Below are 12,426 nucleotides of genomic sequence, written 5' to 3' on the forward strand. Positions count from 1 at the left end.
CTCCACTCGAGAGCGGGTGAGGGGGGCAGGAGGGGCAGCCTGGCGGGTTGCCGGCGGGGGGCGTAAGCTCAGGGGCATCCTGCCCAGGTTCCCGTGGCCTCGGATCACGGCCCTGGAGGCGGAGCACTCCAGATTGTTCCTCTTCCTTGTCTGTGGTGTGGCCCCCGCTCACCTCTGCGCCTCATTCCTCTCTGTGGACAGCGGCTAGTGCCGCGCTTCTCTTCTGACCGTGCTGGCCGTGGGGTCATGACAGGAATCCTGAAACACCCTGCTCGCCCCGTCCCCTTCTTCCCTTCCCTCTGCACCTGGGATTCCCACGCTGGGCCCCCCAGCCTGGGAGCACAGGCCGCCGGGCCCTGCGCCCTCACACGGGAGGGCGGGCGGTGGCCTCGCCGCCCCCAGGCCCTGGGGCTTTGAGAGCCACTGGCCCTGCTTCACCTGGGCGAGCAGGCGGCTCTCCTCTCCTCCTCAGCCCTGCCCACCCCTCCGCGTGCACGACCACTGGAGGCTAAAGAGTGGTCTGTTCCTAGTCTTTGGGGAGTCAGACAGCCCAGGGGAGGAGCTGCACCCCCATAGCTGTTGCCCAGACAGCCCTCATCGCAGGGTCCCTGGGGTGGAAATACAGTGCCTGCAACAGCCAGGAAATAGGAGGTGGAGGCGGTGGCAGGCTTGGGAGGGAGGGCAGCCATTCACCGTGAAGACAACACGGGTGTCTTGTCTTAGAGGGCAGAGGATGGGCGAAGATACGAGGGGCAGCCTCCCACAAAGAGCAGCCTCCAGGGGCCGTGGGAGGGGGGCCCAGTGGGTCAGCAGTCAGGCCTTTCCTGCCAAGGCAGCGCCGTGAGGGCCGGGAGGACTGACTCTCCTGGCCTTGGCTTTGGGGCCGTGAAGACGAGCTTTCCTCCAGCTCGTTTGGATGCAAGAGGCAGGGTGGCTGCCAGTTGCCTCCTTCCGCTGCCCGCGGGCTGAGGGGACAGCCTCTGGCTGGGGAGCAGGGCCCTCAGCTGAAGGGGTCTCACCCAGGCCTTGGCTTTCAGTGGGCCAGGTGAACTACCCGAAGGTAGCAGACAGCTCTTCCTTCGACGAGGACAGCAGCGACGCCTTGTCCCCCGAGCAGCCTGCCAGCCACGAGTCCCAGGGCTCAGCGCCGTCGCCCCTGGAAGCCCGAGTCAGCGAGCCGCCGCCCGGCGCCACCTCTGTGCCCCCCGCTCAGGTGCGCTTCCTCCTCTTCCCCCCAGGGGCCCAGACCTGCTGGAGCAGCCCCGGCGAGGCCCCTCCCTGGGGCCGGTGGGGCAGGGAAGCCGGGAGGTGCTGTCCTGGTAGCTCAGGTGGGGCTGTTGGCAGCGGGCCCCTCGGAGTTACATTCGGAGGCCTCCCCACTGCCCTGTGTCCCCTCGTGCAGCGCAGCTGCCTTTCCTGAGTGTGTGCAGGTCCGTGACGCTTGCTCTACCCTCTGCTCCCCGTTTTCTAGTACCCCCCTCCCCCACCACCACCCTGGAGGCTGCTCTTCTCAGCCTTCCTTCGTCGGCCCTCAACAGCGACCGTCAGAGGGGGTGACGACCACCAGAGGGGGTGACGGCCGCCTGGCTCCCGGCGGGCTGGGCAAGGCTGCAACAGCAGCTGGAGCCTGGAGGTGGCGCAGCTTCTGGGGTGTCCTCACATCCCCTCCTCTCTCCCAGGTCGTGTCTCAGCTCCCCGTGGGCCCGGAGTCCGGAGAAACACTCTTCCTGGCAGAGCAGCCTCCTCTGCCTCCCAGCCTCACCAACGGAACTGCGGTCCCCGCTGCCAAGCCCCTCCCCACCCTCATCAAGGTGCAGACCCCCAGCCCACTGCTGCCCCCGCCCCTATGCCTCGCCAACTCCCTTGTGGGCACAGTGTCGGCAGTGGGGGTGCTCACCCTCTCCTCCCAGTCAGGGACCAGCAGAGGCCACCACAGGGCTACAGGCGGCCTCCCCGCTCGCTCTGCGGACGCTGGCCGGGTGTACTGAGCGCAGGGCAGGCTGTCACTCCCGCCCGCCCCACCCACGGCCTCGTGAGACCGTAAGGGGGTGGAGCCGTGAGGCGGTGGCCCACGGTCACCGGCCAGCCGTGCTGGGAGTTCGTCTTCCTTCTCTTCCTCCAAGTCCTGACCTGAAACGCCTGAAGGGGCCCCAGTCAGCGTCAGCCCACGAGACACCCACGGGCGCCTTTGCGTGGGGACTCGGTGCTGGGCCCTGAGGTTGAGTTCAGCAGCACCCTGAGCCAGCATCTCCCCACCCAGCCAAGCCTCCTGCCTTGGCCTCTGGTACCTTGACCCTGCCTTCCCCATCCAGCCTGGGCTTCGCGCCTGCTGGGCAGGGGCCCTTCCTTCCGGCCCCACTTGCTTCTGCGCTTGACTGACTTCTCCAGTCCCTCCACGTAGGCCCTGGCCCGGCGTCTCAGGCCGCCCACGTTCCTCCCGCTGCCCACAGCCTTAGCTGAGCCCTCTGTCTGCCTCCAGGTACTCCCAGTCCCTTTGGGGTGGTGCCCCGCCCCAGGCCTGCTCCAGCCTGCTCGCGGAGCTTGCGTGTCCCGTGGCTCCCGGCTGCTCCCTGGGTAGCCAGCCGCACCTTCCTTGTCTCTGCGGTCTGTTCCTGACTGGCCACAGACGTCTGAGGTTTTCCCCCAAATCTCCTCCCCCAAACCTGCCCCTTGTCGCAGGTCTGGTGCCTGCCTCTGCCCACCTCCCCTCTGTGAGAACCGTGCGTGTGTCTTTCTCTAACTTCCTCTTTTCTGGAAGCGCCTCGGCCTCCGGCTCCGCAGCCCCGCTGTGAGCCCTCCTCCAGAGGAGCCCCCGCTGCCTCTGACCCCTCGGGTCGTGCTCCTCCCCTTGTGGCTTCCCAGGGCTCCCTGTCTTCCTCCCTTTCAGTGGGGTGCTCCTGGGCCATTCTCGGCCTCTTTCCTGAGGCCTCTCCATGGGCCCCTGTCCGTCCTCTCGGGTGCGCTCTGGCCCAGCGGCCCCTCGCTTTCTCCCCCTCTCTCCACACCCGGGCCACCCGACCCTCTTCCCCGCCACCATGGAGGGGCCGCCGTCAGAGCTCAGAGCCCTGAACCGTGTGACCGCTCGCTGCGCAGCTCTGCTGTCCTCTCTTCCCCTAGCTGGTCACCTCCTGCCTCATCCTCAGTCCCCGCGGCCCCCTAACCAGACCCCCGCTGACCCCGCACGGAGTCTCCACCCTTCCTTCTGCTGGTCTCTGCGCAGATGCCGCGAGGCCCCCTTGGTCCTGCCCGGCCCGTTCCCTGCTCACGTGCCCCACTCAGCTCCACCCGCGCTCACCCCAGAGGACCTCGAGGCCCAGCGGGAGGCCACCCTGTGTGCCGGCCGTGGGTGCACAAACAGGAGCTTTGGAGTCCTGGGCTTGGATCTCGGCTCCTTCATGGGCGAGATCACAGCCACTGTGTGCCCTTGAGCAGCTGACTGCCCTGAGCCGCTGCTTCACCTTCCAGTAGACACGCCGGCTCCTGGCGAGGCAGGGTTCTCGCGGGTCTGCACCCCATGTGGAGTGGACGCAGGAGCTCCCAGAGCCGCTCTTTCACCCCTTGTCCCGTTGGCACTGTGCTCGGGGTCACAGGGAAGTTGCCTGTGCATTTGGGTGGAAGCTCTGGGAAAAGCAGGGCGGGTCACAGCCCCCTGTCAGCCCTCGCCCCCTCCTGGGCACACTCCTAGGTGCCAAGGAGGCCTCTGCTTTGGGAGGGGTGCTATCTGGCAGGGCGGGGTGGACGCACAGCCCTCTCAGGAGCCGCCCAGGCCCCTAACGGCGCCCTCTGTCTCACGCCCCCAGCAAAGCCAACCCAAGTCTGCCAGTGAGAAGTCGCAGCGCAGCAAGAAGGCCAAGGAGCTGAAGCCAAAGGTGAAGAAGCTCAAGTACCACCAGTACATCCCCCCGGACCAAAAGCAGGACAAGGGGGCGCCCCCTATGGACTCCTCCTATGCCAAGATCCTGCAGCAGCAGCAGCTCTTCCTGCAGCTGCAGATCCTCAACCAGCAGCAGCAGCAGCAGCAGCAGCACTACAACTACCAGACCATCCTGCCCGCGCCGCCCAAGTAGGTGCTGCCGGCAGGCCCCGCCCACCCGCCGGCCCCGCCCAAGTAGGTGCTGCCGGCAGGCCCCGCCCACCAGCCGGCCCCGCCCACCCGCCGGCCCCGCCCAAGTAGGTGCTGCCGGCAGGCCCCGCCCACCAGCCGGCCCCGCCCAAATAGGTGCCCACAGGCCCTGTTACAGGTGATGTGTGGGTGACCCTGGACTGGCAGGGACCCTTGGGTCCCAGTCCCGTCAGAGCACTCCTGGGGCAGGGCCCTTCCCTGTGCCCCTCTCCAGCCGGCCCAGCAGAGGCCAAGGGCGATGCCTGGCGCGGGCTCATTCCTGCGCTTTTCTCTTCTCAGGCCGGCAGGGGAGGCTCTGGGCAGCGCTGGGGGCCCCCCGACGCGCAGCCTTTCCACTACCAACAGCAGCTCTGGCTCGGGTGCCCCTGGGCCCAGTGGGCTGGTCCGACAGAACAGCACCTCGCTGACTGGCAAGCCGGGGGCCCTGCCCACCAACCTGGACGACATGAAGGTAGGTGGTTGCGCCCCAATGGCCTCACGCTGCCGCCAGCCTGGCCTCTCTGGCCGTCAGGTGCTTGGTTTCAGGCAGGAAAGGTGGCCGGCTGGGGACTACGGCCACGGAAGGCAGAGCGGGGCTCTGGCCTCTGGTTTCCTGCAGTGGAGGAACCTGGAGCCTGCGTAGAAGCTCGCCTGGCTCTGCTCACCCTGGTCATCGTCATTAAAGACGCCAGCTGGTGTCCGTCCTGGGCCGTGGGCTCGCCGAGCGCTTGTGTGCCTCTGATTTCAAGGCCTCCAGTGCAGTGTGAGGAACGGGGGCTGTCACCCTGGCTTCAGGGCAATCAGGCCAAGGCGTGGGGGAGGGGGTGGACATGGTGCTGAGGTCACAGGCCCAGGTGGTGGTCGAGCCGGGGCTCAGGCCCCTTTGCAGCACTGCCCTCTCCTCACAGCCCCTGATGTCTTGCTGAACCTGCTTTGTGAGTGCTGCATCCGCCTAGGAGAGAGTAGCCGCACCTGGGGTACAGACCCCGCTGTGTCCTGGGCCTTGGGGGTGGGAGATGCCCGGGCCTGGCTTTTGCTTTCTGCCCTGGTCAGAAGGGGGCTGGATCACATTCTCCCTTGAGAGTTTGTGCCCTGGACCAGCCTGCTCCCTCCTAGTCATGACCCGGGTCCCAGCAAGACTCAACTCTTGGGCAGGGAGCTGAACACGGGCCTTGGTGTCCTCGAGACCTGGCCCTCACTCCTAGCTCTGCCCACCACCACGTCACCAGTGTGACCCCCCAAGGAGTCACTTCTCTGTCCTGAGCTCAATTTTCTCAACTGTAAGATGCAGTGAGTTCACTCAAGTGTTGGTTGAGCACACGCTGGGGCTGCAGACATGTCCTGCCCAGCCAAGGGGTGAGGACCGGGAGGAGGGGCGGCCGAAGCAGGCCTCTCCCTCCAGGGTGCGGGAGGGCCAGGGCTTGATGCGTCTGCAGTGGCCGGTGGGCCAGACAGACGAGGCCCAGTGGTCTTGCTCTCCGCCCCCCAGTGGCCCTGACTCCTGTGCCCTCGCAGGTGGCAGAGCTGAAGCAGGAGCTGAAGTTGCGGTCACTGCCCGTCTCGGGCACCAAGACAGACCTGATTGAACGCCTGCGTGCCTACCAGGAGCAGGTCACCCCTGCCAGCCCCGGAGCGCCCAAGGCCCCTGCTGCCTCTCTCCTGCCCAAGGCGGGCGAGGTGGTGGTCGCTTTCCCCACCGCCCGGCTCAGCACGGGGCCTGCCCTGGTGGCAGCGGGCCTGGCCCCAGCCGAGGTGGTGGTGGCCACGGTGACCAGCAACGGTGTGGTGAAGTTCGGCAGCACGGGCTCCACGCCCCCTGTGTCTCCCACCCCCTCAGAGCGGTCGCTGCTCAGCACAGGCGATGAGAACTCCACGCCAGGGGACAGCTTTGGCGAGATGGTGACGTCCCCGGTGACCCAGCTCACCCTGCAGGCCTCGCCGCTGCAGGTGCTCGTGAAGGAGGAGGGCCCCCGCCCCAGGGCCTGCTGCCGGAGCCCAGGGGCGCGGGCCGAGCTGGAGGGCCGGGACAAGGACCAGATGCTGCAGGAGAAGGACAAGCAGATCGAGGAGCTGACGCGCATGCTCCGGCAGAAGCAGCAGCTGGTGGAGTGGCTCAGGCTGCAGCTGGAGCAGGAGAAGCGGGCCCAGCAGCCGGCCCCCACCCCGGCCCCGGCCTCCGCCCCGCTCGCCCTGGGCCCTGCGGTGAAGCAGGAGAGCAGCCTGGCTCGCTGCCAGCTCAGCCGGCAGCCCCCGGGCCCCGAGCCCCCCTTCAGCCCCAGCCTTACGGCCCCCGCCGCCTCCCACGCAGATGCCCGCGCCCTGGTGGCCCCAGCCGTGGTGGTGAAGCAGGAGGCCGTGGGGCCCGAGCCTGAGCCGGCCCCGGCCCTGGTCACTCTGGGCCCCGCAGTGAAGCAGGAGAGCAGCTTTACCAGCTGTCAGCTGAGCCGGCCGCCCCCGGGCCCCGAGCTCCCCTTCAGCCCCAGCCTTGCGGCCCCGGCCGCCCCCCACGCAGACGCGTGTGCCCTGGCGCCCCCGGTCGTGGTGGTGAAGCAGGAAGCCTTGCCGCCGGAGCCCGAGCCGGCCCCGGCCCCCCAGCTGCTGCTGGGCCCACAGGGCCCCAGCCTCGTCAAGGGGGTCACACCGCCCCCCCTCCTCACTGACTCCGCAGGGACCCATCTTGTCCTCACCGTGACCAAGAAGAGCACAGACAGCCCTGGCCGGGCTGGCGGGAGCCCCCAGCAGGTACCTGGGGCAGGGGGGCGAGAGGGCGTTCAGTGACAGCGCCCCATTCACAGGCGCCCCAGGGGTGGCAGGTTGTGCTCTCATCCTTGGATCGTCCCCTTCGGCCCTCCCAAAGGTGGGCTCCCTACCCGAGGTCACCCATGCAGGGCCGAGACTTGGGGAGGTTGGGGTCCCTGTGTGAGACCCCCAGCCTTGCAGGTGGAGCTGTGAGGGCCTGCCCCCCTCTCTGCCCTTAGTGTCAGAGCTTGTCTCTGGCGGGGGGCTCTGGAGCAGCCCCACCAGGCAGGCCACTCCTGCCCCTGCTGCCAGGGTGGGGTGCACCTGGGAATGGGGGGGCCGGGGGCGGGGCCTGACGGGAGCCCCGCCCCTCCCCCCCTCAGAGAGGCCAGCCGTCCCCCACCAAGGTGACGCTGGCAGCTGGCTCCCTGCTGCTGCCGCCCTCACAGCCCAGACCCCCCACTCAGCCTGGTCCAAAGGTGAGCCTGCTTTAGGCTTTGTGTGACCTCAGCCCTGTAGGGCTTGGGGGTGGGGGCGGTTACAGGACCCGGGGACTCGGGAAGGGACCTGGGCCCTGAGCAGGAGCTCTGGGGAGGGGAGGGGCGGTCAGCTCAGAGCCCCCCGCCTGTGCCCTGGGACCCCAGGGAGCCACTTGTCCTCGGCAGGGTCAGAGGTCAGGGCCACCCCCATGCTGTATGGCTTCTTCCCCGGGGGTGTCCACGAAGCTCCCCGAGAGCGCGTGCAGCCGCCCCGCTGGCCTGGATGGAGGTGGATGCTCCTGCCTTGCCTGCCTGGTGCAGGCCCCGGGCTGCCACCCTCAGCCGGCCATGGTTCTCTGTCCTCCTTCAGCCCCTGTCCCAGCCTGAGTCTCCAGCTCCCGGCCCCCCAGCCCACATGGACCTGGAGCCCCCACCCCAGCCCCTTTTTGGGACCCCCGCTTCTCAGCCGAAGAAGGAGCCGCCTGGCTATGAGGAAGCCATGAGCCAACAGCCCAGGCCACAGGTAAAGAGGGTGACCAGGGGCTCACGGGGTGGGTGGCCACAGTCCCCAGGTCTCGTGGGAGGAGGGGCTGGCCAGAGCCAGCCTTCTGGGTCAGAGAGGCCTTGGAGAGGGGGTGTCGGGGCAGGAGAGGGGGTGTCAGGGCGGGAGAGAGGGTGCCTGTGGGAGCCTGGGTGCAGCCCACTGGGGCCTGACTGCTGGCTCAGAGCCGGGCTGGGGCCTCCTGTTGCAGGTCTTCATCTTTTTCTGATCTTGGCCCACAGGAAAATGGTTCCTCGAGCCAGCAGATGGATGATCTGTTTGACATTCTGATTCAGAGTGGAGGTAAAGTCCAGGCCCCACGCTGCCTCCCCCCGCCCTCCTGTCTGCCCCGGTGTCTCTAGTCTGGGCTTGGTTGATTGGGTTTGGTTTGGTTCTTACAATGCCTGGCGGGCCTGGTAAGTACTTAGGAGGTGGCAGCGGGTGAGATGCGTCCCAGAAGCTGGGCGGGGCCCCCGTGGGGGTGCGTCTTCAGCCCACGTTTGTTTCATCCTGAGCCGCTGTGCTGCGGGCCTTGCAGCCTATCGTGGGGAGGTGATGGAGGAATAAAATAAACTGTCTTACATTGGAGCGTCAAGAAAAGCAGGGGAGGCAAGGGTCCCAGGTGCGAGGGGGGGTCGGGGTCAGGGTCAGGGTTGCTGGGCAGGTGCTTTTCAGCTGCTGCAGGGTGGAGTGGAGTGGGTGTGGGTGTGGGTGGTCGGAGGCCTGGGGGCGCCAGACTGAGACACGCGGACCCTGGGCGATGCTGGGAGCCACAGCACAGCTTCACGTGAAGGGCGCTTCTCTGGAAGGGCCGACGGGGAGGCCGGGTGATCCAGGAGAGCAGGGTGTGAGGGGGGCCACAGGAGGGCTGAGTCCAGGAGTGTCTGCAGAGCGCCAGTTGTTTCCTGTGGCTTAGTTAGGTGTGTGGCCAGGGGACACAGCGGCCGGGGGCGAGGTGTTAGCAGCAGCGTGAGCGCCGGGGTGCATGGGCGCCTCAGTCACTAGACTGAACGGAGGGGCCACAAGGCCAGGCCAGGGGAGGCCCGGGCTGAAGGCAGGAGTTGGGTTGCTGGTGTCCCGACGGCACTCGGAGCGGTGAGGCTGGGTGTGCAGAGGAGGAAGTGGTGGTGGGGCGGGCGGGCTCAGGCTGCTAAGGCTGACCAGGGGGCGGAGGGGGAGCGGCACCCTTGAGAGGGTCAAGGCCCAGGGCTGCTGAGGGCCGCTTAGGAAAGGTGAGGACCGAGACCTGGCCCCGGCCGTGTCGTGGTGACCTCAGCCCAGACAGCGGGACGGTGGCCAGAGCCTGATTGAAGCCGGTTGGAGAGACTGGGGTTATGGGAGGCAGCGAGTCTAGACCGCTCTCTGCAGGGGGTCCCCCGCAAAGGGGTGGGTGTGGAAAGGCGGCACGTTTGCCTGCTGGTGGGACGAGCTGGTGGTCCAGCGGTGAAGGAGACCCCAAGGGCGTGTCTGCGTGGGCAGAGAACAGGCAGCTTCTCTCCTGAGGGATTTAATTACATCAGTAGGAAGAGCAAGAGCTCATGAGCTTGGACACTTTAAAGTGGTGGATTTTAGCTCAGTTACGAAAAAATTGAGGTCACTGGTTTTGATCTCGGGGAGGCCCCCCAGGTTGCAGGACCTGCGCTGGGGGCCTGGGGTGTGTCTGTAACAAAGGCAGGTAGCGCCCAGGCTCCGGGAGGGCAGGGCTGCCAGCAGAGGGGCTGTGGGAAGCCGGGGAAGAGCAGGCAGCGGAGGAAGCTGGGGCTGTTTGCCCCCAGGGGTTCAGAGCCACAGTGGAGGGCATCAGCGGGTGGGGGGGGCGGCAGTGCGCGCAGTCGAGCTGAGGGTGAGGGAGACGGAGAGCAGGGCTGGGCATCTGGCACTCGGCTGGGACAGGACCTAGAGGGCCAGGGAGCACGCCTGGTTTCTGCATGATTTTTTTTTTATTGTGGTAAAATAGACGTAACATGGTTTCCCATCATACTCATCTTTGAAAAGTGCAGACTCAGCAGCATTAAGTTCATTGACATCGCTGTGTGCCCATCACTGCTGCCTGTTTCTAGAACGCTTGGGTCATCCCATGCCGACACCGTCCTCTTCACACACTAACTCCCTGTTCCCCACCCCACCTCTTCTTCCTGTCTTGATGAACTGACTTTTGTAAACGTGTGTGAGTGCAGCCATACACTCTTTCTCCTTTTGTTTCTGGCTGGCTTCACTTAGCATAATATCCTCAAGGTTCTTCCACGTTGTAGGTTTTACCAGCATTTCTTTGGGGCTGAATAGTGTTCCATTGTGTCAGTACCAATGTGTTTCTCTCTTCATCCACGGGACATGTGGGTCATTTCTTATCCCTTCATCCACTTCTGGCTGTTTCTACCTTTTGGCTGTTGTGAACACGCTGTCATGAGCACTGGTATCTGAGTCTGTGTTTCCGTTCTTTGGGGTACGTACCTAGAAGTGGAACCGCCAGATCATAATCATTGTGTTTCACATTTTGAGGAACTGCAGGACTGTTTTCCACACAACTGCACTGTTTTCATTCATACCAGCCATGCACAAGGGTTCCAGGTGGTCCACATCCTTACCAACACTTTTCAAATTTTTGTCTTTCCCTGATGATTAGTAGTGTTGAGCATCTTTTCATGTGCTTACAGGCCGCCTGTGTATATTCTTGTGGAGAAATATCTTGAGTTCTTTATTCATTTTCCAGTTGGGTTTTGTTGAGTTCTAGGAGTTATTCTTGATATCAGTCACTTACCCAGATACATGGTTTGCAAATATTTTCTCCCATTCCATGGCTTGTCTTTTAACTTTTTTGAAGTATAGTTGCCATATGGTCTTTTCACTCTTGATAGTGATCTTTGACGTATGAAGTTTTAAATTTTTATGTAGGCCAGTTTTTCTTTGCCTATGACTTTGGTGTTACGACCAAGAAATCACTACTGACTTCAGTGTCACAAAGACGTTCCGTTTCCTTCTTTTTCTTTTCTTTTATAGTTTTGGCTCCTAAATCTAGATCTTTGACCCATTTTGAGTTAATATTTGTATGTGCTGTAAGGGGAAGCTCCAGTTGCAGGTCACACTCAGGCTGGCTTCTGACGCCCCTTTGCTTTCTTGATTGGCAGAGATCTCAGCGGATTTCAAGGAGCCAGGGAAAGAGAAGGCGCCCCCGACAGCAGCCTGCGGCTCGCCCCTGGCCGCCCAGCCCTCGCCCGCGGCCGAGCTCCCGCAGGCTGCCCCACCACCGCCGGGCTCGCCGGCCCTGCCCGGTCGCCTGGAGGACTTCCTGGAGAGCAGCACAGGGCTGCCCCTGCTGACTGGCGGGCACGAGGGGCCGGAGCCCCTCTCCCTCATTGACGACCTCCACAGCCAGATGCTGAGCAGCTCCGCCATCCTGGACCACCCCCCATCCCCCATGGACACCTCGGAATTGCACTTTGCGCCTGAGCCCAGCGGCGTGGGCCTGGACTTGGCTGACGGGCACCTGGACAGCATGGACTGGCTGGAGCTGTCGTCAGGCGGGCCGGTGCTCGGCCTGGCCCCGCTCAGCACCACGGCCCCCAGCCTCTTCTCCACGGACTTCCTTGACGGCCACGACTTGCAGCTGCACTGGGACTCCTGCTTGTAGCTCCGGGGGGTGGAGGGCTAGAGGCCCCGAGAAGTCCGGGGTGCCGGCACTTTCCAGCCCCATCCCGCCCCTCTGTGAGGCCGGAAGTCCTGACAATCACAGGCCCTGCCCCGTGGCGGCCACAGCAGGCATCCCCACGCCTGCCTCGGGCTCACCCAGGAGGCGATGCCGGGTCCCACCTTGGGCGTGGGGAGGCCTGCATGGGCCGGGCTTCTGTTTGACCTCCTTCTGTGAGGTCGGGGTGCACTTGCCGGCTGCAGTCTGCTCAGGAGGCGAGGCCCGGGGCTGAGGCAGAGCCAGGGCCAGTGCGTCCTCCTCTCCCCCCTTCCCCGAGGGAGGGACGGGCTGGGCCTCTACCTCACCATCCTCGTGACGCCAGCACCAGGGTCCCAGGCTTCCCGGGGGCTCCCTGCATCTTAGTGTCTTGGTGTAGTGCAGCCATGTAGTGGTTGGTGGCAAACATTTTCTGTACAGGTGTACATACCTCTATTCTATATCGCCATACATATACACACACATATCTGGGGCTGGGGGGGGAGGGTGTGGCCGCCCCCGCCTTCTGCACACGGAAGGGCCTGGAGACCACCGCTCCCAGGGCTGGACACGGCTTACCGCGGTCCCGCCCATCACTTGTGTTTGACGTGTAGCCACCTCGCCACAGCCTGTGCCCCACCCTCCTGCTTCCTGCTCCTTATCAGTGCCACGAGGGCGGGGTGCTTCCTGCCCCCTGCCCACATTCCGTCTGCTGCCTCACTGCAGCCGCCACGGCCCGGGGACGGCGGGGGAGCCCTCAGGCTCTGGCTGCCAACTCCTGCCCGTCACAGTCATCACAGGGGACGAGGGGTGGAGTCACCAAAACCAGAGGTGGGACAGCTGTGTGAACTTTTTAAAATAAAAACAAAAACACCTCTTGCTGGTCCATCTTGTTCAATCCACC

General features: G+C 64.8%; 1 protein-coding gene across 3 annotated transcripts in view; it reads left to right on the forward strand.

Moving 5' to 3' along the window:
• Positions 1–12,398, forward strand: part of MRTFA (myocardin related transcription factor A) — a 103,241-nt gene extending 90,843 nt beyond the window's left edge. For 2 of the 3 annotated variants that reach the window (XM_043881646.1, XM_043881643.1), the window contains exons 6-14: positions 1,038–1,213; positions 1,680–1,811; positions 3,801–4,063; positions 4,403–4,574; positions 5,618–6,844; positions 7,225–7,320; positions 7,691–7,843; positions 8,104–8,164; positions 10,987–12,398. In XM_043881646.1, coding sequence (XP_043737581.1) covers positions 1,038–1,213; positions 1,680–1,811; positions 3,801–4,063; positions 4,403–4,574; positions 5,618–6,844; positions 7,225–7,320; positions 7,691–7,843; positions 8,104–8,164; positions 10,987–11,489 — 2,783 coding nt within the window. In that variant the 3' untranslated portion in view covers positions 11,490–12,398. The remainder of the gene's footprint in view (positions 1–1,037; positions 1,214–1,679; positions 1,812–3,800; positions 4,064–4,402; positions 4,575–5,617; positions 6,845–7,224; positions 7,321–7,690; positions 7,844–8,103; positions 8,165–10,986) is intronic. The other variant, XM_043881644.1, reaches the window with a different exon arrangement.
• The last annotated feature ends 28 nt before the right edge of the window (positions 12,399–12,426 follow it).

This window comes from Cervus elaphus, chromosome 22, assembly GCF_910594005.1.
Source record: "Cervus elaphus chromosome 22, mCerEla1.1, whole genome shotgun sequence".
Lineage (NCBI taxonomy): Eukaryota > Metazoa > Chordata > Mammalia > Artiodactyla > Cervidae > Cervus > Cervus elaphus.